General features: G+C 46.5%; 1 protein-coding gene across 1 annotated transcript in view; it reads left to right on the forward strand.

Moving 5' to 3' along the window:
- Window positions 1-26,772, forward strand: part of LOC149457641 (leukocyte antigen CD37-like) — a 269,956-nt gene that overhangs the window by 211,379 nt on the left and 31,805 nt on the right. Inside the window, exon 5 of the mRNA XM_089683416.1 lies at window positions 20,926-20,997. Coding sequence (XP_089539542.1) covers window positions 20,926-20,997 — 72 coding nt within the window. The remainder of the gene's footprint in view (window positions 1-20,925; window positions 20,998-26,772) is intronic.

Here is a 26,772-nt window from a genome sequence, read left to right on the forward strand (position 1 = left end):
CCGACGCTGACGCTAACACTCAGTCTTTGGGACTCTATTAACTATTCAGCTGGCCTCATTTCTGCCCACTTACCGTTATTTTGGTTGCTACACAACCCATTATTTCCCCCAGGTCGTGACAATCCTGGATAGTTTGCTTGGTGGCTTCCATGATATACATTCCATGCTCTCTCCCACGTGGATACTCACCTTTGAGACTCTGCGCTCTTCTTACAATATTCCATTGCGGGAACATTTTGGATACCTTCAAATCCGCCACTTTATCAGTACATTGGTACAGACATATTCGGGACCCTACAGGTTGACTCCCTTTGAAAGTCAATGTAGACATAGACCCCATGCTCCAGGCTTAATTTCTCTAGTCAACTCTTCCATTATTTCTCATAGAACTCCTCCAGTTCGTTCTTATCATCAGCGTTGGCAGTCGAAACTCGGGGGCACTCTAGATCAGCAGGATTGGCGGACCATTACCCAACAATTATCCAAATGTTCTAGGAATGTTATCATTCTAGAAAATGCCTATAAGGTTCTTATAGATGGTATTACATGCCTGTTCGTCTGGCTCATTTTATTCCCATATATTCCTCGACTTGCTTTCGGGGTTGTCAACAAACGGGTACCATGGTCCATATTTGGTGGACTTGCCCCAAGGTGTGCAGATTGTGGATCAGAGTTTACGCCCTTCTCCGCACTATGTTTCACACAGACATTAAGCGCAACCCGTACGAAGCGCTGTTATTTAAACCGTTAGTGGGCCTACTTCATCCCGAACGGCAGCTGGCAGATCGCCTCGGCGATCGAATCTGCACATGCATAGAATCCTGACAAGACATACAGGCAGGCAGGCACTAGGACCCAGGCGCGCCTGTCACCAATGACAGTGCCAGCCAGGCACTAGGACCCAGGAGCGCCTGTCAGGAGTGGGGCAGGCTATTTAAACCCAGCTCTTGCAATGCTCAAGTGCTGTATGGTCTTACCTGTTTCCTGAAGTTCCTGTTTAGTAGATTGTCTTGTTGCCGACCCTGCCTGACCCTGATTTGCTGTCTGTCTCCTGTTCTGATCCCTGGCTTGTCTGACCATTCTCCTGCTTAACCCTGCACGTTCTGATCTCCTGTTAACGAACCCGGCTTGTGACCTGTTTATTCCTCTGCCTGCTGATTTTGTACCACGCCGCCACCACTGTTACCGACCCGGCCTGCCTGACGCTGCTCTTGTGACCTCCTCACATCAGACTCTCACCTGCTATACACCTCCAACGGTGCTTCTACCACAGCTGGGTGAACTCAGGGGCCGCGACCTGGTCTCGGCCTGCACCAAGTCCATCCCCACCATCAGGGGCCCTGGCAAACAAGCAGGTAGGGACTTAGCTTCCGCGCCTTGGGGGAATCTGGTCTGTGGAGTGCTAGAGGCTACTGCTGTAGGATCCCTGACAGCATCGCACTTTTTCATGCTGCTTTGTTGATCTCGGTTTTGCTACCCAGCATCAGATACCGTTACTCACCAAAGAACATGGGTTGAATATTTTCTTGGCAGATGGGTCTCAAATAAAATCGGGGACGGTAGATCGGGAGACCCCTCCCATACACACCACAGTGGCGGGACATCACCAGGAGTTCCTCCGTTTGGACGCCATCGCGTCCCCCCTATTTCCAGTTATTCTGGGGCTCCCCTGGCTATGAGCTCACGACCCCCAGATTGACTGGAAGACCGGGTCAGTCCAGTTCCCCTCACTATACTGTCAGGAACATTGTTTATCTAAGTTATCATTAAATACACCGGCCCTACTGGCTGTAAGCCCTGATGCCAAGTTAGCCCAAATTGTGCCTGCGGCCTACCACCAATTCTTGGATATGTTTAGTCCATGGGGGGCAGAGGTTCTTCCCCCACATCGAGCATATGATTGCCCCATTGATCTGCTCCCAGGTTCAGAAATCCCTTTTGGCCGCATTTTTCCACTATCTGAACGAGAACTAGGGTCACTAAAAGAATACATTGATGAGAGCCTCCGAAAGGGATTTATCCGCCCTTCCACATCACCGGCCGGGGCAGGGATTTTCTTTGTCGAGAAAAAGGACGGATCCCTGAGACCTTGTGTTGACTACAGGGACCTCAACAAGATTACGGTCAAAAACCGCTACCCCCTTCCTTTGGTTCCAGAGTTGTTTCAGAGGTTAAAATCAGCATCCATTTTTTCTAAACTGGATCTCAGGGGTGCCTATAACTTGGTAAGGATACATGAGGGGGATGAGTGGAAAACGGCATTTCGCACACGGTTCGGGCATTTTGAGTGTCTAGTCATGCCTTACGGGTTATGTAATGCACCAGCCACCTTCCAGCACTTTGTCAATGACATTTTCAGGGACTTCCTTGACATTTTTGTAATCGTCTACTTGGACAATATCTTGATATTCTCCTCGTCTTTGGAAGCACATCGGGGACATGTTTGGAGTGTGCTAGAACGTCTTTCTCAGCATGGACTCTACGCTAAAGCTGGGAAATGCTGTTTTGAGCAGAAAAGCATCTCATTTCTTGGTCTAATTATCTCCACCACGGGGATCGCTATGGACCCTCAAAAGATCTCGGCCATCCTGGAATGGCCTGCCCCCATGGATAAGAAGGAAGTCCAGAGGTTTATTGGGTTTGCCAATTTTTATAGAAAATTTATAAAGAACCTTTCAGGCCTGGTAGCACCCATTACTCAGCTCACCAAAGTGGGAGTACGTTTCCAATGGACCCCAGCAGCACAGGCAGCTTTTGAGGCATTGAAAAAGCTATTTACAACGGCTCCCATTCTGAACCATCCTGATGCATCATTGCCCTACATACTAGAGGTAGATGCAACAGAAGTGGCTGTAGGAGCAGTGTTATCACAGAGGGTAGGGGCCAAGGAGCTGATGCACCCAGTGGCTTTTTCTAGGAAGCTCTCCCCTTCGGAAAGGAATTACGATATTGGGGATCGGGAATTTCTGGCCATTAAGACAGCTCTGGAGGAATGACGATATCTGCTAGAGGGGGCCCCACATCCCATTCTGGTCTATACCGACCACAAAAACCTCAAGTACTTGAAAACCGCTAAACGCCTCCGTCCACGCCAGGCCAGATGGGCATTGTTTTTTGCAAGGTTTAATCTCCACATAACTTATCGTCCTGGGTCAAAAAACACTAAGCCAGATGCTCTTTCCCAGATGTTTGAGGACCCTGGAGAGACCCCCCAGCCAGACACCATCCTGCCAGCAGGTAGCTTCCTACTGCTTCAATCTGAGCTGTTGTCTAAATTGCAGGCTGCTTCCACCCGGGTCTCTGACCTGCCTGGAGTCTCCCTACTGAATAAGGAGGGGCTGTTTTGGAAGGGGGAACAGATCATGGTACCCAAGGAGGTCCAGTCCCTGGTGTTAGGTTACTGCCATGACCATCCCCTAGCGGGGCACTTTGGGATACATAAGACTATAGATCTGGCACGACGCACATTTTGGTGGCCAAACATGGCCAAGGATTGTGAAGCGTACGTGAGATCTTGCCCCATCTGCAACTGGAATAAACCTACCAGAGACAAGGCCTGGGGCCTATTGAGACCTTTACCAATACCTGACCGACCCTGGAGTATGATCTCCTTAGATTTTATTGTAGAATTGCCACCCTCGCAAGATCACACCGTGATCTTTGTGGTAGTGGATCGGCTTTCTAAAATGGCCCATTTCCTTCTACTAGCCAAGACACCATCTGCCTCCGAAACAGCCCAAGTGTTCATTGGCTTCATGGAGTGCCAAGATAGATTGTCCCAGACCGGGGAGTGCAATTTACATCCAAATTCTGGAAAGCGCTATGTGAGGGGCTGGAGATTAAGTTATCTTTCTCGTCAGCATATCACGCCCAGACAAACGGGCAGACAGAACGAACCAATCAGACGCTCGAGCAATATCTGAGATGCTACACATCATTCCTGCAGGATGACTGGCTGACACTTCTACCAATGGCAGAATTCGCATATAATAATGCGAATCATTCCGCCACCAACCAATCCCCATTCTTTGCCAATTATGGGTTCCATCCTACTTTCCTGCCAGACCTGGTTCAGTCCCGGCAGCCCAGGACACCTTAGAATTCTTTACTACGAATAACAAGGTATTACAGGAAACAATGGCTAAGGCCCAAGAAGACAGTAAGAGGTTCTGTGACAGGAGGAGGAAGGGAGAATTGGTCATACACCCTGGGGATCGGGTTTGGTTGTCAACAGCCAACCTAAAACTGACATGCCCATCCAGAAAATTGGCACCCAAATTTGTGGGACCCTTCCCAGTAGAACGCAAGGTTAATGAAGTGGCATTTAAACTGACTCTCAAATTACCTCAAAGTCCCTCAAATTACATCCAGTCTTCCACGTATCATTGTTAAAACCTGCAGTTCCAGACCCCTTTTTAGACCGCAGGTCTAGACCTCCAGAAGCCATAGATATCAACGTGGAGGAGGAATTCAAGGTGGAAGCAATTTTGGATTGTAGGAAGAGGGGTGGTCAGGTACAATACCTGATCAAGTGGAAAGGCTTTGGGCCGGAGGAGAATTCGTGGGAACCAGCCCAGAATGTCCATGCCCCCAGATTAATACGTCATAGCCAGCCGCAAAGGAGGAATCGGGTGGGCATCCGGAGGCTGCCCGTAAAGGGGGGGCAATGTCAGGGAATGGGAAGATCGCCTCAGCGATCAAATCTGCACATGCGTAGAATCCTGACAAGACACACAGGCAGGCAGGCACTAGGACCCAGGCGCGCCTGTCACCAATGACGGCGCCGGACAGGCACTAGGACCCAGGAGCGCCTGTCAGGAGTGGGGCAGGATATTTAAACCCAGCTCTTGCAATGCTCAAGTGCTGTATGGTCTTACCTGTTTCCTGAAGATCCAGTTTAGTAGATTGTCTTGTTGCCGACCCTGCCTGACCCTGATTTGCTGTCTGTCTCCTGTTCTGATCCCTGGCTTGTCTGACCATTCTCCTGCTTAACCCTGCACGTTCTGATCTCCTGTTAACAAACCCGGCTTGTGACCTGTTTATTCCTCTGCCTGCTGATTTTGTACCACGCCGCCACCACTGTTACCGACCCGGACTACCTGACGCTGCTCTTGTGACCTCCTCACATCAGACTCTCACCTGCTATACACCTCCAACGGTGCTTCTACCACAGCTGGGTGAACTCAGGGGCCGCGACCTGGTCTCAGCCTGCTCCAAGTCCATCCCCACCATCAGGGGCCCTGGTGAACAAGCAGGTAGGGACTTAGATTCCGTGCCTTGGGGGAATCCGGTCTGTGGAGTGCTAGAGGCTACTGCTGTAGGATCCCTGACAGCATCGCACTTTTTCATGGCCACCAAGCTGACGATTGCGAGGGCTTGGAAGACTCCCCTCCTCAGCTTCGAGGCTGTCAAAAACCGGATGAACTTTGTAATGGTCAACAAAAAGTTGACAGCTATGCTGTTAGATACCCATACAAAATTTTTACAGACATGGCGTCCTTGGCTTGATATAGCTCAACCGTCGAGATTCGACCAGTCCCTCCTGTCGATATAAACCTTATATACCAGTTTATTTTTTTTTTCTCCATTTCTTTTTTTCTCTGCTGCGGTCCCCCTGGAGCCCCCCCCCCCCTTTTTTTTTTTGTTGTTTGTTTGTCTTCGCTCTTCTCTTTCCTCTTGTCTAGTCTGTCTTCTTCAGGCTATTTGTGCTGATTGTGATCCCTGTATTGAGCCCTGTACCAGCAATACTGCATCCATGTGCTGGACTCCTTAGAGAGCCTGTGTGTTCAGTACCTCTCTGTATTCAGAGAGGTTCCTTCTTCTATTCTTCTCGCATTCTGTATGCAGATACAGTAATAATCTTTCTTTAGAGTTCATTATGTTATTGGTCTCTAAATGTCTATAATTTTTGAAATTTATTGTGTTTTCTTCTTATATGGCACTTATGTACGCAGTTTATTTTCATGCTTTCTCATCAGTACATATTTTGTATTATTCATCAAATCCTTTGTATGTTATATTCCTGCTGGTCATTGCATATGTTTTTGACTGATTCTCTGCTGTTTCCTATTCTATAATAAAATTCTTTGTAAAAGAAATGCATAAAACACATTATACTCTCATATCATGGCAGCAGAGAACACATATGATGAATCGGGTCTGCGGACCAATACAACCGCAATTCATTTTTTTTTAGTAATGCCCATGTTGAGGGTTAGACCCAAAAAAAATGTAAATTCGAAAACCGTAATGAGTTTCCATGCAACTGGTCTGGCAAGGTTTGAATTTGGGTTGGCGGCGATAAATTGTTGTGCATATAAATTTCTTTGATCCACAATCAACGCATGCAGATATTCAGTGAAAAACAGCTCCAAAAATCAAGGGGAGGAGTTAAATTTTCTATTTCCACCTGAATTCCAGGTTGGGCAGTGAATGGGGGAAGTACGGGTGCTGCAGAATTTGTGGGCTGTCAATCGGGATTTGAAAGCACATCCGGAAGGACCAGGAGCTCTACGGGCCTGTGTGCAAATTCTTTGTGGTTGCGGGACAATATTTGTGCTCGCCACCGCACCAGCTTGTGCTGAACTTATGGGACTCACCACATCTCCAAGTCATACTGCAGTGCTGGTATTATTATTATTATTATACAGGATTTATGTTTGCTCAGTTTGCTCAGCGCTACAATATAACAGGAGACAATACAGAACAATACAGTTCAATACAAGAGGGTTAGGAGAGCCTGATCCTGGGAGCTTATAATCTAAGAGATATGTGAAAGACCAGGATATACTAGGCCACTAGTACTCGCCAGTTCACCAAAAGGTAGCGTGGCACTAGTACTGGCACTCTGCTGCAAATGAGAGTCATCAAAATTTACTGACAAGTGCTAACAGTGATTAGGCCTGATTCTGCGAACACTGCGGTTTTGTGTGTAATATATCAAGTGACAGTGACCTACTGACATTGCACTTGCTGGGGGAGAAGGGGGGTAAGCCTAGGGGCTAAATGCAGGTGCTGGCAGGTGCCAGGGCTGATCCCGCTAACGCTGTGTTTTTGGGGACACTATACTAATGTGAACGCTGGTATAGTGCTGATCTGATCAAAAATTTTGATCCGTTCTTACACTATACTAGCAATGGAGGTTTATTGTGCATGAGCGTGTTCCTGGCAACCAAGGGGTTAAATGTGATGACTGGTGTACTGACGGCCAATCTGACGCTATCTGGGAGGGGTGTGAAAACCACGGGAGCACGACTCACGTATATATATTTATATATTTTTTTTTTTTTTTACACAGTTGCAAGAAAAAGTATGTGAACCCCTTGGGATTACGTGGAGTTTTGCATGAATTGGGCATAAAATGTGCTCTGAACGTCATCTAAGTCACAATAGAAGAACACAGTCTGCTGAACATAATACTACACAAACATTAGATGTTGCCATGGTTTAATTGCACATAACATGTAAACATTCACAGTGCAGGGAGGAAAAAGTATGTGAACCTTTGGACTTAATAACTGGTTGACCCTCCTTTTGGCAGCAATAACCTCAACCAAACGTTTCCTGTAGTTGCAGATCAGACCTGCACAACGATCTGGAGTAATTTTGGACCACTCCTCTTCACAAAACTGTTTCAGTGTAGCAATATTCTTGGGATGTCTGGTGTGAATCGCTCTCTTAAGGTCATGCCACAGCATTTCAATCTGGTTGAGGTCAGGACTCTGACTGGGCCACTCCAGAAGGCGTATTCTGTGCTGTTGCAGCCATTGTTTTGTTGAATTACTTGTATGCTTTGGGTCATTGTCCTGTTGCATCACCCATCCTCTGCGGAGCTTCAGTTGGCGGACAGATGGTCGTACATGTTCCTGCAAAATGTCTTGATAAACTCTGGAATTCATTTTCCCATCAATGACAACAATCCGTCCAGGCCCTGAGGCAGCAAAGCAGCCCCAAACCATGATGCTCCCTCCGCCATGTTTTACACTGGGGATGAGGTTTTGATGTTGGTGTGCTGTGCCTTTTTTTTCTCCAAACGCAGTGTGTTTTGTGTTCTTCCCAAACAACTCAATCTTGGTTTAATCTGTCCACAGTATATTTTGCCAGTAGTGCTGTGGAACATCCAGGTGCTCTTTTGCAAACTTCAAACATGCAGCAATATTCTTTTTGGACAGCAATGGCTTCCTCCGTGGTGTCCTCCCATGTACTCCATTCTTGTTTAATGTTTTCCTTATTGTAGATGTGTCAACAAAAATGTTAGCATGTGCCAGAGATTTCTGTAGGTCTTTAGCTGACACTCTGGGATTCTTCTTTACCTCATGCAGCATTCTGCGCTGTGCTCTTGCAGTCATTTTTACAGGACGACCACGCCTAGGGAGAGTAGCAACAGTGCTAAACTTTCTCCATTTGTAGACAGTCTGTCTTACCGTGGACACATGAACATCAAGGCTTTTGGAGATACTTTTGTAACCCTTTCCAGCTTCATGCAAGTCAACAATTCTTGATCGCAGGTCTTCTGAGAGCTCTTTTCTGCGAGGCATGGTTCACATCAGACAGTGCTTCTTGAAACCAGTAAACCCAAAACAGGTGTGTGTTTTTTAAGGGCAGGACAGCTGTCAGCAACACATCCAATATCATCACACTGATTGGAGTCAGGTTTGGCTCACTCCTGGCTCCAATTAGCTCTGGGAGAAGTCATTAAGCTAGGGCCTCACATAATTTTTCCTCCCTGCACTGTGAATGTTTACATGTTATGTGCAATTAAACCATGGTAACATCTAATGTTTGTGTAGTATTATGTTCAGCAGACTGTGTTCTTCTATTGTTGTGACATAGATGATGTTCAGAGCACATTTTATGCCCAATTCATGCAAAACTCCACGTAATCCCAAGGGGTTCAAATACTTTTTCTTGCAACTGTATATGTGATTTTCTGCACCCGTGCCGCCCTGTAGCAGTATTTCTGCTATGGAGCGGTCAAGAAGCGGTTACAGAAGTGGTTTGTGTTATGTCGCTGTGTTACTTTAACGGAATATGGCGCATTCATGCAACACTACACCCAAATTAAATTTACGTCCTTTTTTTCACACAAATTGAGCTTTCTTTCGGTGGTATTTGATCGCCTGTGCGTTTTTTATTTTTTGTGCTATAAAAAAAAGCTGACAATTTTGAGAAAAAAAACTATATTTTGGACTTTTGGCTATAAAACATGTCAAGTAAAAAAATTTAAAAATCAAATTTCGTCATAAATTTTGGCCAAAATGTATTCTGTGACATGTCTTTGCAAAAAAAAAATCCCAATACGTGTAAGTTAATTGGTTTACGTGAAAGTTATAGCTAGAGATGAGCGAATCGAACTTGGCGAAGTGGAATTCGTTTCGAATATTAGGAAAATTTCGCGACGAATCCGAAAATTAGCAGACTTCGGATGCGCAAATCGAAATTTTTCCAAAAATGGCGGCGACATGTGCGGCGACGGAGCAGGGATCTCTGGGAAGGCACGCAGACAAGGCGCGCTGACCCATAATGCATTCATTCATGACATGTGATCGCATTAGCCAATCAGCAGCCAGCCAGCCAGCACTGTGTAATGGTCGAGCTATAAATTGCGGCCATTTTAGAATTCTCCATTTGCCTCCAGTCATTCAAGAGAGGCAGACCTGGCTGTATTGAGGGAGAGAGTTAGGGCCACAGAAACGTTACATAGGGCCACAGAAACGTTACTTAGGGACACAGAATTGTTACTCAGGGACAGACACAGAATTGTTACTGAGGGACACAGAATTGTTACTCAGGGACAGACACAGAATTGTTACTCAGGGACAGACACAGAATTGTTACTGAGGGACAGACACAGAATTGTTACTGAGGGACACAGAATTGTTACTGAGGGACACAGAATTGTTACTGAGGGACAGACACAGAATTGTTACTGAGGGACAGACACAGAATTGTTACTCAGGGACAGACACAGAATTGTTACTCAGGGACAGACACAGAATTGTTACTGAGGGACACAGAATTGTTACTGAGGGACACAGAATTGTTACTGAGGGACACAGAATTGTTACTGAGGGACAGACACAGAATTGTTACTGAGGGACACAGAATTGTTACTGAGGGACACAGAATTGTTACTCAGGGACAGACACAGAATTGTTACTGAGGGACACAGAATTGTTACTGAGGGACACAGAATTGTTACTCAGGGACAGACACAGAATTGTTACTGAGGGACACAGAATTGTTACTCAGGGACACAGAATTGTTACTCAGGGACAGACACAGAATTGTTACTCAGGGACAGACACAGAATTGTTACTCAGGGACACAGAATCGTTGAATTAAAGAGTATGTCAGACAACATGCAGAGGAGTGGCAGAGGAGGCAATGTTTTAGGAGCGAGCAGACGTGGCAGCAGAGGAAGGGGTCGAGGCAGCACTAGTCGCAGCCAGAGGCCAGTGCTCCCGGTGTCATCCAGCGGTCGTGTCTCCACCGACAACCCTGCCGTCATCGATTGGTTGGCTCGGTCGTCTTCCTCTTCCCAGGTCACCTCTGACACCTACAGCCAACGGTCGGTGGGTACGTCAGACACAACCGTTAGTTGGCATGGCCCGGGAGCAAGCCCACTGAAATCACGTGTCCTCTACCTGCCCCTGTCCTTTGGTGTTCCCTCACCAAGCGAAGTATCGCATGCTGTGGGCTCAGCCCCACTGTACAGTGAGGAAGAGCTAACAGAGGGCGGTCAGGAACGGGGGGAGACATCCGCCTCTTCAGCAGCCAGGCGAAGAAGTACTGGCGAGGAGAGTGGCTCGGTAGCCGGTCTAGAGACAGGTCTGTCTCCTGACCCACACGCAGCCGAGGGGGCTAGTAGTGAGGCGGAGACCCTAATTGATGATGATGAGGCTGATCGCACTTGGCAGCCTCGTCGTCATCAGGCTATTGCTTCCGCATCATCAGGAGAAAAGGGTGGCAGCTTGGCAGCGAGCAAAACAGTCGGTGGGTTGCCCAGGAGGCAGCAGGGTCGCAGCAGTGTCAGTGGAGGCAAACGGCCACGGAGTAGAGCACCAGCTCCACTGCAGCCTACCACCACGGCCAGTAGTGGTGCCGGTGTGCACGGAGGAAGTAGCAGTCAGCCAGTGAGGAGTATCGGGGGCAAAGTTTCCTACTCGGCGGTGTGGCAATTTTTCGTCAAGCCGCCCGAGGAAGTAAACGTAGCCGTATGTCGACTATGTGGCCAGAAAGTCAAGCGTGGCCAGGGGGCCCATGTTGGGACTACAGCGTTGCGTCAGCATATGCAGCGTCGCCATTTGGTGGCCTGGGAAAACCGTGATAAAGATACGGCGGTTCTGCCTGCCCCAGCCCCCGCTCCATCACCATCTCCGTTACTTGCTCCGTCACCCGACGTCAATCGCCCTCTATCAGCCAGTCAAGGCTCCAACACCTCTGCTGAGGGGAGTTGTCGCTCGTTGGCATCTTCCGCTCGTTCAGATGCTCCTTCTCCTGCTACTCCTCTTCACGGATTCCGTCAGCAGTCTTTCTTGGAATCCGTTTCCAAGAGACAACAGTTTGCGAGCACGCACCCGACGGTGCAAAAGCTGAACGTCCTCCTGTCCAAGTTGCTGGTGCTGCAGTCCCTCCCTTTCCAAGTGGTGGACTCAGCACCTTTCCGAGAAATGATGGCTTGTGCCGCGCCGCGGTGGAGAGTGCCAAGCCGTCATTTCTTCGCCAAAAAGGCAGTGCCAGCCCTGCATTCACATGTAGAAGAGATGGTGGGCCAGTCTTTGAGCATGTCGGTCTCTGCCAAAGTGCACAGCAGCGCCGACGTGTGGAGCTGTAACTACGGTCAGGGACAGTACATGTCATTTACGGCCCACTGGGTGAACGTGGTGCCGGCACAGCCGCACCAGCAACTTGGACAGGTCACGCCGCTTTTGCCTCCACGTTTGCACGTCCTTGGTCCACAAAAGATGTCCGCCTCTACCACCTCTTCTTCCGCCGTGTCCTCAGCCGCCACCCCTGTGCCAAGTCCCATTACCCGACCGGCATATCACATGTGCAGGGCGCAACGGTGTCACGCTGTGCTGCACCTGGTATGCCTTGGCGAACGTAGTCACACAGGGGAGGAACTTCTGAGTGTAATGAACAGAGAAATCGACAGATGGCTGTCTACGCGCAAACTGAAAATCGGAACCATGTTGACCGACAACGGAAAGAACATGGTGTCTGCTCTGCGTCAAGGAAGGTTGTGCCATGCGCCATGCATGGCTCACGTGTTCAATCTGGTTGTCAAGCGGTTCCTAAAATCCACCATCCCACTGCAAGACATCCTTAAAATGTCACATAAACTTTGCATGCATTTCAGCCATTCCTACACCGCAAAGCACACCCTCCTTGAGCTGCAGCGGCAGAACGGAATGTTAGACCGCCTTTACGAACAGCGAAAGGCCATCACCGATTTCCTGATGTTACAAGCGGATAAAGGTACTCCCCTGTGTAACTTAGATGTCAGCCATTGGCAGCTCATGCGTGACACCTGCCGCTTGCTCAGGCCCTTTGAGGAGGCCACGCTATTCGTGAGTCGGCAGGACTATGGGATGAACGACGTCATTCCTCTGTTGCACGTCCTGGAACAAATGCTGTTAACAATGGCTGGTCAGGGTGCGGTAGACGTGGCGCACAGATCTCAACGCCACATGACCCCTGTGGGGGCAGGACAGGAAGAAGAGGAGGAGGTAGAGGAGGAGGTAGAGGAGGACATTGGTGCTCAGGAATTATTGAGTGAAATGGGTGGTTTTTCCACTCAGCGGACAGGAGTGGAGGAGCAGGAGCATCTGGTAGAGGAGGAGGAGGAGACAGAGGACCCAGACGCACCGTGGCAGTATGCTGTGGAGATGGAGGCAGGGAGTCCCTCGCATTCCTTGGCACAAATGGCCCATAGCATGCTCGGTTGCTTGCGTAGCGACAGCCGAATAATAACCATCAGACAGAGGGATGACTTTTGGCTGTCCACCTTGTTGGACCCTCGCTACCATTCAAAAATGGTGGCCTTTTTCACACCTGCTGAGAGGGAGGCCAAAATAAAGTACTATAAAAACCACCTATGTAGTCAGTTGGTCTCTGCCTTTCTGCGCCAACGTCCATCCTCAGACACTGTGGGCCCTGTGCGCTCGCGTTTCGCTGCCATGGCAGCAGGGGAGGGGTGGGGTGGTAGGAGCAGTGGCAGCTCCACCAGCAGCGGCTGCCTCAGTCTGCAGTTGATGAGTAGCTTTCTTCACCAGCGCAGTGAGGAAACTACTAACCAGCCGCAGCAGCAGCAGCATCAGGTGGACCTGGAGCAGGACCTCAAACAACAGGCTTGGGCCTACTTGGACAGCACCCTGCCAACCGAGGTAGACAATCCCCTTGACTACTGGGCAACGAAACTTGACCTTTGGCCCCAACTAGCTGAATTTGCCCTTGAAAGGCTGTCATGCCCGGCCAGTAGCGTGGCATCGGAGCGCGTGTTTAGTGCGGCAGGAGGTATTGTAACTCCGCGGAGGACACGACTGTCCACCCAAAGTGTGGAGAGACTCACGTTTGTGAAAATGAATCAGGCGTGGATTAGTCTGGATTTCAAACCACCAGTTCCTGACACAACTGACTAAATCCGCCATGAATCATGCCCCAAACATGTGCCACTTTCAGGTCTCCTCACACTGCTGGTGTGTTCCATTTTTTGTCATAGGGTGCTGGCAGATTACGGGCCTCCCATTGCTGCTGCCAGGCCTGTAATCTGCCATGGGCCCCGTACCGCCTCCTCATGCTGCTGCCAGGTCCAGAGTGTCTAATGGGTCCCTGTACGGCCTCCCATTGCTGCTGTCTCCATCGCCACACTCTGCCATGTGCCACTTTCAGGTCTCCTCACACTGCTGGTGTGTTCCATTTTTTGTCATAGGGTGCTGGCAGATTACGGGCCTCCCATTGCTGCTGCCAGGCCCGTAATCTGCCATGGGCCCCCGTACCGCCTCCTCATGCTGCTGCCAGGTCCAGAGTGTCTCATGAGTCCCTGTACGGCCTCCCATTGCTGCTGTCTCCATCGCCACACTCTGCCATGTGCCACTTTCAGGTCTCCTCACACTGCTGGTGTGTTCCATTTTTTGTCATAGGGTGCTGGCAGATTACGGGCCTCCCATTGCTGCTGCCAGGCCCGTAATCTGCCATGGGCCCCTGTACCGCCTCCTCATGCTGCTGCCAGGTCCACAGTGTCTCATGGGTCCCTGTACGGCCTCCCATTGCTGCTGTCTCCATCGCCACACTCTGCCATGTGCCACTTTCAGGTCTCCTCACACTGCTGGTGTGTTCCATTTTTTGTCATAGGGTGCTGGCAGATTACGGGCCTCCCATTGCTGCTGCCAGGCCTGTAATCTGCCATGGGCCCCTGTACCGCCTCCTCATGCTGCTGCCAGGTCCACAGTGTCTCATGGGTCCCTGTACGGCCTCCCATTGCTGCTGTCTCCATCGCCACACTCTGCCATGTGCCACTTTCAGGTCTCCTCACACTGCTGGTGTGTTCCATTTTGTCATAGGTTGCTGGCAGATTACGGGCCTCCCATTGCTGCTGCCAGGCCCGTAATCTGCCATGGGCCCATGTACCGCCTCCTCATGCTGCTGCCAGGTCCAGAGTCTCTCATGGGTCCCTGTACGGCCTCCCATTGCTGCTGTCTCCATCGCCACACTCTGCCATGTGCCATTTTCAGGTCTCCTCACACTGCTGGTGTGTTCCATTTTTTGTCATAGGGTGCTGGCAGATTACGGGCCTCCCATTGCTGCTGCCAGGCCCGTAATCTGCCATGGGCCCCAGTACCGCCTCCTCATGCTGCTGCCAGGTCCAGAATCTCTCATGGGTCCCTGTACGGCCTCCCATTGCTGCTGTCTCCATCGCCACACTCTGCCATGTGCCACTTTCAGGTCTCCTCACACTGCTGATGTGTTCCATTTTGTCATAGGGTGCTGGCAGATTACGGGCCTCCCATTGATGCTGCTAGGCCGTAATCTGCCATGGGCCCCTGTACCGCCTCCTCATGCTGCTGCCAGGTCCACAGTGTCTCATGGGTCCCTGTACGGCCTCCCATTGCTGCTGTCTCCAATCGCCACACTCTGCCATGTGCCACTTTCAGGTCTCCTCACATTGCTGGTGTGTTCCATTTTTTGTCATAGGGTGCTGGCAGATTACGGGCCTCCCATTGCTGCTGCCAGGCCCGTAATCTGCCATGGGCCCCAGTACCGCTTCCTCATGCTGCTGCCAGGTCCAGAGTCTCTCATGGGTCCCTGTACGGCCTCCCATTGCTGCTGTCTCCATCGCCACACTCTGCCATGTGCCACTTTCAGGTCTCCTCACACTGCTGGTGTGTTCCATTTTTTGTCATAGGGTGCTGGCAGATTACGGGCCTCCCATTGCTGCTGCCAGGCCCGTAATCTGCCATGGGCCCCCGTACCGCCTCCTCATGCTGCTGCCAGGTCCAGAGTGTCTCATGGGTCCCTGTACGGCCTCCCATTGCTGCTGTCTCCATCGCCACACTCTGCCATGTGCCACTTTCAGGTCTCCTCACACTGCTGGTGTGTTCCATTTTTTGTCATAGGGTGCTGGCAGATTACGGGCCTCCCATTGCTGCTGCCAGGCCTGTAATCTGCCATGGGCCCCTGTACCGCCTCTTCATGCTGCTGCCAGGTCCATAGTGTCTCATGGGTCCCTGTACGGCCTCCCATTGCTGCTGTCTCCATCGCCACACTCTGCCATGTGCCACTTTCAGGTCTCCTCACACTGCTGGTGTGTTCCATTTTGTCATAGGGTGCTGGCAGATTACGGGCCTCCCATTGCTGCTGCCAGGCCCGTAATCTGCCATGGGCCCCTGTACCGCCTCCTCATGCTGCTGCCAGGTCCAGAGTCTCTCATGGGTCCCTGTACGGCCTCCCATTGCTGCTGTCTCCATCGCCACACTCTGCCATGTGCCACTTTCAGGTCTCCTCACACTGCTGGTGTGTTCCATTTTGTCATAGGGTGCTGGCAGATTACGGGCCTCCCATTGCTGCTGCCAGGCCCGTAATCTGCCATGGGCCCCTGTACCGCCTCCTAATGCTGCTGCCAGGTCCAGAGTGTGTCATGGGTCCCTGTACGGCCTCCCATTGCTGCTGTCTCCATCGCCACACTCTGCCATGTGCCACTTTCAGGTCTCCTCACACTGCTGGTGGGTTCCATTTTTGTCATAGGGTGCTGTATGGCCTCCCATTGCTGCTGCCTCCACCGCCACACTGTGGCTCCACACTCTGGTTTTGGCCCCGTGACTGCCCAAATGAGTGAAGTGTGCGGTGATTCTAAGATCGACGGCACTCATCTGCATGTCATACTGACTGACAGTATTATTTCTCTTCCCCAGCAGACTCCAAGGGCATTTAAATTAAAGGTACAGTGTTCTGCACTAATATGAAGGCTCTCTGAAGCCTAGAAACACCCTTTTATAAGTTAAATTCGCAGCGAATATATTCGCATCGAATCAAATTTATTCCTCGAATTCGCCGAATCAGCCGAATCAAATTTTTGAATACTTCGCTCATCTCTAGTTATAGCGTTTACAAATGGCGGTATAGATACTGGATTTTAAATTTTTTTTATACTAATAATGGCGGCGATCAGCGACTTATGGCGGGACTGCGGCGGACACTGACACTAGGGGGGACTGACTTGGGGTCACTGACATCCCCAGTGAGACCAATACAGTGATCAGTGCAAAAAAAAAAACCACTGACACTGTAATAATGGCACTGGGGAGGAAGGGGTTAACTTTTTTAGGCAATGAAAGGGTTAATTGTGTGAGGGGAGTGTTTTACTAGGGGGCGAGGGTGTGTGCTTCACAGGAACACGCTGATCCCGAGAGATAAACTCCGCTCTCAGGATCAGTGTGCTCGGAGCTGACAGAGAGCAGAGCTGCAGTGTAAACACTGCAGCCGTGCTCCCTATCAGTGATTGCCGGTAATCGCCGGGACCCGGCAGGTAATGACCGGATGGGACCCAGTGATTGACACCCACAGCCGCGATCAGCGGCACAGGTATGGCAGCCGCACGCGCCCCCTACCTGTTTTGCAGAATGAGGTTTTAAACCGTCATTCTGCGCAGCGGTGCCGCCCTGTCGCAGTATAAACACTGTGGCTGGTCGTTAAACAGCATAGAATAATAATTCAAGAGACACAATTCTTTAGCAAAACCTCTATATCAGGCTTGTTCAAAAGAGTAGGCCACAGAAACAATAGATTTAGGATATACAACTCCAATCAATGCATAATCAGAACACTAGTAAAGTAGAAATAAACAATTATCAACATTTTGCAGATTATGTAGCAAGAGGGGGAAGAAAAGGCTTGTTGATCAGCTCCCTTTGGACCACCGGCATCGCAATGGGGAATGCAGAGAGTTATATAAACGTAAACCCCGGTATGAATGTATATAAGTACCCTTGACTTGAATGGCAGTGGCCTTAAAAGAGAAGAGGTCCCTTTAACTAGACATGTCAACTTGAGCCCTATATTATGTCTATAGTTCTGAATGCGGTGGTATCCATCGGGTTCTGCTAGCAATTGTGGGCCCATAAACATTAGTGACTACTGGTAGTTCAATTAAGTTAAACAGGTAGACTGAACTGCTGAAAGCAAAGATCTCTTGGTACTAAGGTGTAAAGAGGTCTGCATGCAGTGTCTCTATAGTGATGACAGAAAGAGGCTGGGCATACATTCACTCACCAATCCTATGGCTAGCACAGCCTACCAGAAATAGAGTCCTTGCTCAGGCTATTTGCAGACATGTGCAGAGTTACTGCCTGACGGCTTTTCAGTGCAGCGAGCAGAGATGTCTGGGTGAAAAACAGACATGGACAAATCAAGACAAGCTAATGCAATCCCAGTGTAGTGATTGGAATCCTGGTTGTGCTGATCTGCAGAGTCCTGCAGCAGTAGGCCAACAATCTGTCTCTGGAGGAGAACAGCAGTTTCCCTGTGTTCATCTCTGAGTCCCCTGACAAAAGAGCGAGCCAGTGCCTTGCTGTAAAATATATCTTTTTTCCCAGCATCCATCTTATTTGCCAGCTCTCTGGTAGTTGTAGTTTAATCAACACTCAGGAATGAAGTATGTATTGGCTAAAGGACTACAGGTCCCAAGATCATCTGCTATCAGAAGAACTGAATCCACTCTGCTAACAGGAAGTGATTTAGTAATCCCAGCACTGGGGGGGGGGGGGATTAGTCAGTCTCATCTGTAAGGGTCTCTGAATTGTATAATGACATAGCCAGCACCTGGCTATATAACTATAAAATTCCACTCACTCTGTATGGTGCATCACCCTGCATCAGTGTATAGAGGATAGATTAGAATCAAACATCAGATGAACCAACTCTGGACTGAACCTATATATTCTGCCATTTAGGTCCAGTGCATTTACTTGTCCACTCCGTGCTCCCTGGAAGTTGTTGCATGGAGTTCACGGCCATATGCGTGGCAGAATTAATGCATGAAGGAGCACATATTTTTGCGCACAGCAAAAGTGACCATATAAACATTGGCAAGCATATTGTGAGAAGTTGTAACATTGGGTGTATAGGGGCCTGGGGGAGGGAAATCTTCTGAGTGATTTTGTGCACAGAATGAATCAGAGCACAGGGTTCATGGCCATATGCATGGCAAAATGAATGCATGAAACAGCACTAATTTTATAAGCAGAAAATAACAGTTTGCTCAGAGCTTTACAATATAAAGGGAGACAGCAACGATACAGTTCAATACAAAAGGGTTAGTAGGGCCCTGCTCCTTGGAGCTTATAATCTAAGAAAGAGGGTCTGGTGGTACAAAAGGTAATAACTGTGGGGGATGAACTGATAAGCGGAAAAGAAGATTCCGTTGCTAGCTGAAGGCAGGATAGGCTTCCCTGAAGAGATAGACCTAAAATTGGGCAGAGTAGGCGATAGTCGGATAGATTGGGGTAGAGAGTTCCAGAGGATGAGGGAGGCTCTGGAGAAGTCATGGAGATGAGCATGGGAGTAGGAGACAATGAAGCTAGAGAGCAGGAGACAAGATTGGTGATGTAATTTGGGGCAGAGTTATAAATGGCTGTATATGTTATTGGTAAAGTTTTGAATTTTATTCATTGGGCAATGGGAAGCCAGTGGAGGGATTGGCAGAGAGGAATGGCAGATATAGAATGGTTAGTAAGGTGGATGAGTCTGGCAGCAGCATTCATAACAGACTGAAGAGGGGATAGCCTGTGATTAGGTAGGCCAATGAGGAGGGAGTTACAATAGTCAAGGAGAGCAATAACCAGGGAGTGAATAAGTTGCTTAGTGGTTTCAGAGGTTAAGAACAGGCGTATCTTGAAGATGTTGTGGAGGTGAAGTCTACAAGATTTGAACGGTGATTGGATTTGGGGCTGAAAAGGGCAGATGGGAATCCAGGATTACACCTAGTACCCCCGCATGAGGGGAGGGACTGATGGTTGTAATATTGATCTTGTTGGAGAAGTCAGGGGAGGGGACATGGGCTGGAGGGAATAGTATGAGCTCCATTTTGGAAAGATTTAGTTTGAGGAAGTGGAGTGACATCCATACGGATATGTCACTTAGTAGGTTAGTAATGTGAGAGGAGACTGAAGGGGTGAGGTGAGGAGTAGAGAGATAGATTTATATTTAGGATTTGTATTTTGTTTTCACAGTGACACATTGGGGTGGATTTACTGAAGGCAAATAGACTGTGCACTGTGCAAGTACAGTTGCTACAGAGTGTAGCAAATAAGATGAAGCTTCACTTGGCAAAGAATATCTAATTGCATGCAAGGAAACTTAAAAAAAAAACCAAAAAACAGCATTTTTGATTACACATGATTGGATGATGGATGTCAGCAGAGCTTTGCCTTTTTTTAATAAACTCTGGAGCAACTGCCTTTACAAAGTGCATGGTCTATTTACCTTTAGTAAATCCACCCCTTTGTAAAGATTATGTGGTATCATCACACATGATTTTTCTTATTGTATGTGTTTGTTAATAACGCAGTGTAAAGATAAAAGGTTTTTTTTAAGAACTTTTTGGTTACAAACAATTTTTATTTAAAGATAGACAACAATAACAGTGAAATCTCTTGAGGGTCAAAACACCTCAAGAACAAGGCACATAGGTAAGTAACAATAGTATAATATAGAAGCATAAAAAAAGATAAATGCACGTACATGAGTAAGGCAGTCAGACAGAAATACAAAATACAAAGCAATCTGCCTCCCATTTCTCCCATTACAAGGGGGGAGTGGGGAAGGCGGCATCCGAAAAGGAGCAATATAAATCTGAGAGGAGACCCCTACATCTGGGAGAGTCACGACTGATGCGTTAAAAAAATGTGATCGGGACAAAGGTGTCAAACCAAAGTGAGAGTTAAAAAAGTGTCTTCTCTGTCGATATCGGTATTGTTTACGAAGCGATATATCAAAAAGCCTTATTTTAAGATCTTTACAGTAAAAATCTTTTTTTTTTTTTCATAGCGAATAATAATAAGTTTGCTGACTTATGGTTTTCTCCAGGAGCAGCACTGTTGCACTATATTGATGTATTTATGTTAAGACAAGTGCAGTCGTTTTTGATTGTATAATTTAATTGTCGATCTGAATGCTATAAAGAGCAGGGCCCTCGAACCCCTCGTGTACGGTTTTGTTACTGTATTGTCTCATGTTGTCCCCCACTATAATGTACAGCGCTGAGCAAACCTTTTGGCACTATATAAATACTGTATAATAATAATAATAATAGAAGTTTAAATAGTTTTCTAGCACTAATTTGAGTACCAAAATGCAGAGGAATAAACCTTGCTTTTAACTTCTTTTTTCTGTCTCTTATCTCTTTTTGATTATTTTTTCTCCTTTTAGGGCTGCATGAACGTTCTTTTAAATAACATCATCACTATTGTCGGAATCTGCATAGGCATTGTTCTATTGGAGGTATGTATTTCTTAAATTAATTTTAGTATATTAATTTTGTTGTGCACTGTGTTACTGTGACTCCTTAAAGGAATCCTGTGTTATGAGAAACAAGGTGGTTATAACTGACCTCCACCTGAAAATGCTAGCTACCTCACCATCACTGGCTTTATTTCTGAATTACTGACTTTGAACATGTAAGCAGCAAACAGCGTTGAACTAAGTAAGGACCCCTGATATGCATGCATATATGGGTCAATGACTCAGAAAATATTGAAGTTATAGGATCAGTAAAAAAGTCAAACAACCTGTATTTTTAGAAGGATAGGTTAGATTTGGCAGCTTACAAACCTCAGGGCAGGTTTCCTCTAATTTTCTTTCTGTTAAATGTTTATCCTATTTGTGCAGTACATGGCACGGGCTTGATATTCCTAGACTTTGATTTATAGGCGGATACCTTTGGGTGATTAAAAACTAGTGAAGCTTTGAAGGACACATCCCCTGGGTATTCCCCTATAATCCTACCCCACCCTGTGAGTCCTCAGTTTTTTGCTATTGTCCTAAGGTGAGGAATCTCTTCTCCCCTACAGAGAAATCACTCTTAGCTTAAAGGATATGTAAACCCAACATTTCATATTCCTTCTGTACCATGCATGAAAAAGTATCCCATTCTCTTTGTATTGCTTCCTTTGTATGAAATATCCGGTGTTCCTGTCAGTCCCCACTGCTTTCCTATCAAAAACTGACCATACTAGGTAGGAGAACTCAGCCTGATCTTCTCCAGTGATCAAATCTGCCCTGACATGCCCCTCCCCCCTGCATAGCCATTTACTGGGAAGTTCGGTGTGATGCTGATTTTTTTTTCTCCCCTAGCTCTCTGAGCTCCTTATGTAGTTGAGAACAGGTTATGTTACATAGTTTGTTTGAAAAAAAGTACATCTAGTTCAACCAATAAAAAGGAAAAAACATACACACTCACACACACACACACACATACACACACACACACACACACATATACATACATACATACATACATACATACATACATATACATATACAAAAACACCCCAGCAAAGCATGATTCAATTTGCTCCAGCAGGGGAAAAAATCCTTCCTGATCCCCAAAGAGGCAGTCGGATATCCCATGGATCAACTTCATCTATAAATGTTAGTATCCAGTTATATTATGAGAATTTAGGAAAAATTCCAGACCTTTTTTTAAAGCAGTCTACTGAGCGGGCCAGAACCAGCTCTTAAGGGAGACTATTCCACATTTCCACAGCTCTTACTGTGAAAAAATCTTTCAGTATTTGGGGATTAAATCTTATTTCCTCCAGATGTAAATAGTGCCCCTTTCTACTCTGTGTGAATAACTATACACCAAGTTCACTATATGGACCACCTCTGTATTTATACATGCTAATCATATCCACCCTTAATCTCCTCTTCTCAAAAGAAAATAAATTCAGTTCCTTTAGTCTTTCCTCATAGCTGAGCTCTTCCATGCCTCTGATCAGTTTGGTTGCCCTTATCTGCACCTTCTCCAGTTCCCCGATATCCTTTTTGTGAATTGGTGCCCAAAACTGAACTGCATATTCCAGATGAGGCATACTAATGATTTATACGTGGGTATCTCTCTCTCTTGAGTCTATACCTTTCTTAATAGAAGGAAGGATTTTGCTCACTTTGGAAATTGCAGTTTGGCATTGCATGCCATTATTAAGCTTGTGATCTACCAGAGCTCCCAGATGCTTTTCTACCATTGATTCCCCCAGTTGTACTTCCCGTAGTATGTATGAGGCATGCATATTTGTAGCCCCGCAAATGCATAACTTTACATTTATCAACATTAAACCTCATTTGCCACATACAGTTGTGTTGAAAATAATAGCAGTGTGTTGAAAAAAGTGAATAAAGCTCAAAATCCTTCTAATACCTTTTATTTCCATACACACAAATGCATTGGGAACACTACACATTCTATTCCAAATCAAAACATGAAGAAAAATATATGAAATTTGAATTGTTCCTCTAAAAAAATTGAAGAAAAGTGAATATTAGACTGTTCAAAAAAATAGCAGTGTTTGTATTCTTCTTTACCAACTCAAACATTCACTATATAAACTGAAAAATGTTTGACGATTTTGCTTTCCTTTGAATCACTTAATTAATACTTAGTTGTATAAGCACTGTTTCTGAGAACTGCTGTACATATGTGTTGCATGGAGTCAACCAACTTCTGGCACCTGTGAACAGGTATTGCAGCCCAGGATGCTGGGACTACATTCCACAGTTCTCCATTTCTTGGTTTTGCCTCAGAAACTGCATTTTTGATGTCACCCCACAACTTTTCTATTGGATTAAGATCCGGGGATTGGGCTGGCCACTCCATAACGTCAATCTTGTTGGTCTGGATCCAAGATGTTGCACGTTTACTGGTGTGTTTGGAGTCGTTGTCTTGTTGGAACACCCATTTCTAGGGCATTTCCTCTTCAGCATAAGGCAGCATGACCTCTTCAAGTATTCTGATGTATTCAAACTGATCCATGATCCCTGGTATGCGATAAATAGGCCCAACACCGTAGTATGAGAAACATCCCCATATCATGATGCTTGCGCAACAATGCTTCACTGTCTTCACAGTATACTATGGCTTGAATTCAGTGTTTGGGGGTCGTCTGACAAACTGTCTCCGGCCACTAGACCCAAAAAGAACAATCTTACTTTCATCAGTCCACAAAATGTTGCACCATTTCTCTTTAGGCCAGTCAATGTGCTCTTTGGCAAATTGTAACCTCTTCAGCACATGTCTTTTTTTCAACAGTGGGACTTTGCGAGGGCTTCTTGCAGATAGCTTGGCTTCACATAGGCGTCTTCTAATTGTAACAGTACTCACAGGTAACTTTACACCTTCTTTGATCTTCCTGGAGCTGATTGTTGGCTGAGTCCTTGCCATTTTGGCTATTCTTCTATCCATTCGAATGGTAGTTTTTCGCTTTCTTCCACGTCTTTCAGGTTTTGCTTGCCATTTTAAAGCATTTGCGATCATTTTAGCTGAGCAGCCTAACATTTTCTGAACTTCTTTATATGTTTTCCCATCTCCAATCAACTTTTTAACCACCTCCCGCCCACCATATAGTCCAATGATGGGTGCAAGGTGGTTCTCTCGTTCTGAGAGGACGTCATATGACGTCCTCCCATTCTCAGCGTGCAGCACGGACACAGCGGATCACCGATCATGGAGAGAGCCGAAGATGTCGGCTCAGTCATGTGATCAGCTGTGTCCAATCACAGCTGATCCCATGTAAACACGGAAATGCTGCTTATCTGCATTTCTCTCCTCTCGAGCTGTCAGGCTGACAGCTCGAGAGGAGGGGAGAGACGGTAATTGGCTTTCCGTGGAGGGGACATGCACACGAATCATCAGGGCACTGATGATCAGTGTGCCCTGATGATCAGTGTAGCCCCAGCAGTGCCACCTGTCAAAGTCCATCAGTGCCAGCTGTCAGTGCCGATCAGTGCCTATCAGTGCCACATCAATGCCACATATCAGTGCATATCAGTGCACATCAATGCCACATATCAGTGCCCATCTGAGCTGCCTTTCAGTGTCATCCATCAGTGCCAGTCAGTGCCACCTATCAATGCCAATCAGTGCCACCTATCAGTGGTGCCAATCAGTGCCACCTAACAGTGCCAGTCAATGCCGCCTATCAGTGCCAGTCAGTGCCGCCTAACAGTGCCATATATCAGTGCTGCCTTTCAGTGCCCATCAGTGATGCCTGTCAATGCCCATCAGTGCCACCTACCAGTGCCTCCTCATCAGTGCCCATCAGTGCCACCTATCAGTGCCCATCACTGCAGCCTCATTAGTGCACATCAGTGAAGGAGAAAAATCACTTATTTACAAAATTTTATAACAAAAACTAAGAAAAAAACATTTTATTCAAAATTTTAAGTGGTTTTTGATTTAAGAAAAATAAAAAACCCCGAGGTGATTAAATACCACCAAAATAAAGCTCTGTCACAAAAAAATTATAAAAATGTCATATGGGTACAGTGATGCATGACCGTGCAATTGTCATTCAAAGTGCGGCAGCGCTGAAAGGTGGAAATTGGCCTGGGCAGGAAGGGGGTATAAGTGACCTGTAGGCTAGTGGTTAATTAAGGTATGCTGTTCTTCTGAACAATGTCTGGAACGACCCATTTTCCTCAGAATTTCAGAGAGAAATGCACTGTAACCAGCATGTACAACATTTGCTGCCTTCCTTCCTTAAATAAGGGCAATAATTGCCACCTGTTTTTCAAAGAATGAATGCCCTCACTAATAGAACTCCACACTGCTATTATTTTGAACATGCCCCTTTCAATTAGTGATTCAATTACACAGAATAAGCAGCATACATGTCATGACTGTTGGGTCTGTTGGATTTCTATTACTCTACTACACCTGCTAGTAAATTATCTGCCATGTAGAAATATCATTTCTACCAAAAACAGTGATTGATCAGGTTAGTGATTTCTGACTGCTATTATTTTGAACACAACTGTAGTTGCCCAATTAAACAGTGCATTGAGGTTGGCTTGTAAGTTAGAGACATCCTGTAAGTATGTTGTTCCACTGCATAGCTTGGTGTCGTCTGCAAAAACTGAAATGGTACTTTTAGTCCCAGACCCTATATTATTTATAAATATATAGCACCACCTGCCTGGATTTTTCATGTTCGCCCTGTGCCTGCGTGGGTTTCCCCTGGGTACTCCGGATTCCTCCCACACTCCAAAGACATGCTGGTAGATTAACTGGATCCTATCTGAATAATTGGCCCTAGTATGTGTATGTAAGTTAGGGACCTTAGATTGTGTGCCTCTTGAGAGTTAAGGACTGATGTGAATGTACAATATATGTAAATTGATGGCGCTATATATATATATATATATATATATATATATATATATATATATATATATATATATATATATACACACACACATACACACACACACACCTGTAATAAATATATTTATAATTAATATTTTTATAATATATATAAATTTATAATATATGTATGTACCCCACTGAACCTTGGGGTACACCACCAACAACCCTAGACCATTTAGAGTATCATTAACCATTAATCTCTGAATTTGGTCTTTTAGTCAGTTTTCTATCTATTTACAAACTGATTTTTCCAAGCCTGTAGACTTTACCTTACACATTAGCCGTGTGTGGGGAACTGTGTCAAACTCTTTTGCAAAAGCCAAGTATACTACATCCACAGCCACTCCTTTGTCTAAGATTTTGTTTACCTCCTCATAAAAAGAAAATCAGATTTGTTTGACAACTTCTGTCTTTCATGAATCCATGCTGTCTGCTGCTTAAAATATTTTTTTCCAGTAATAACTCATCTATGTTGTCTTTAAATAAACTCTCCAGTATCTTCCCAACTATAGAAGTTAAACTAACAGTTCTATAGTTACTTTGACCTCTTTTTAAATATATGGCCTTACGCTAATCCAGTGGTACAATGGCAGTCATTAAAGAGTCCTTACAAATTAGAAAAAAATGGCTTTGAAATGACAGAGCTCAATTCTTTTAGGACCTGTGGGTGTATGCCATTTGGGACTACACATTTTTTTGTTTTTTTATGTGTTAAGAGCTATATATGTATTTTTTTGCATATTCACAAAATGAAACTAAATACTGAGGGAATTTGATTATGAAAAAGGGTTATGGGATGAGGATATATGACATTTGATTTATGTCATATTGGAAGCATTTCACCAGTATTTGAC

The sequence above is a fragment of the Staurois parvus genome, unplaced genomic scaffold (assembly GCF_062004578.1).
Source record: "Staurois parvus isolate SC_StPar_1 unplaced genomic scaffold, SC_StPar_1.0 ptg000309l, whole genome shotgun sequence".
NCBI classification, from domain to species: domain Eukaryota; kingdom Metazoa; phylum Chordata; class Amphibia; order Anura; family Ranidae; genus Staurois; species Staurois parvus.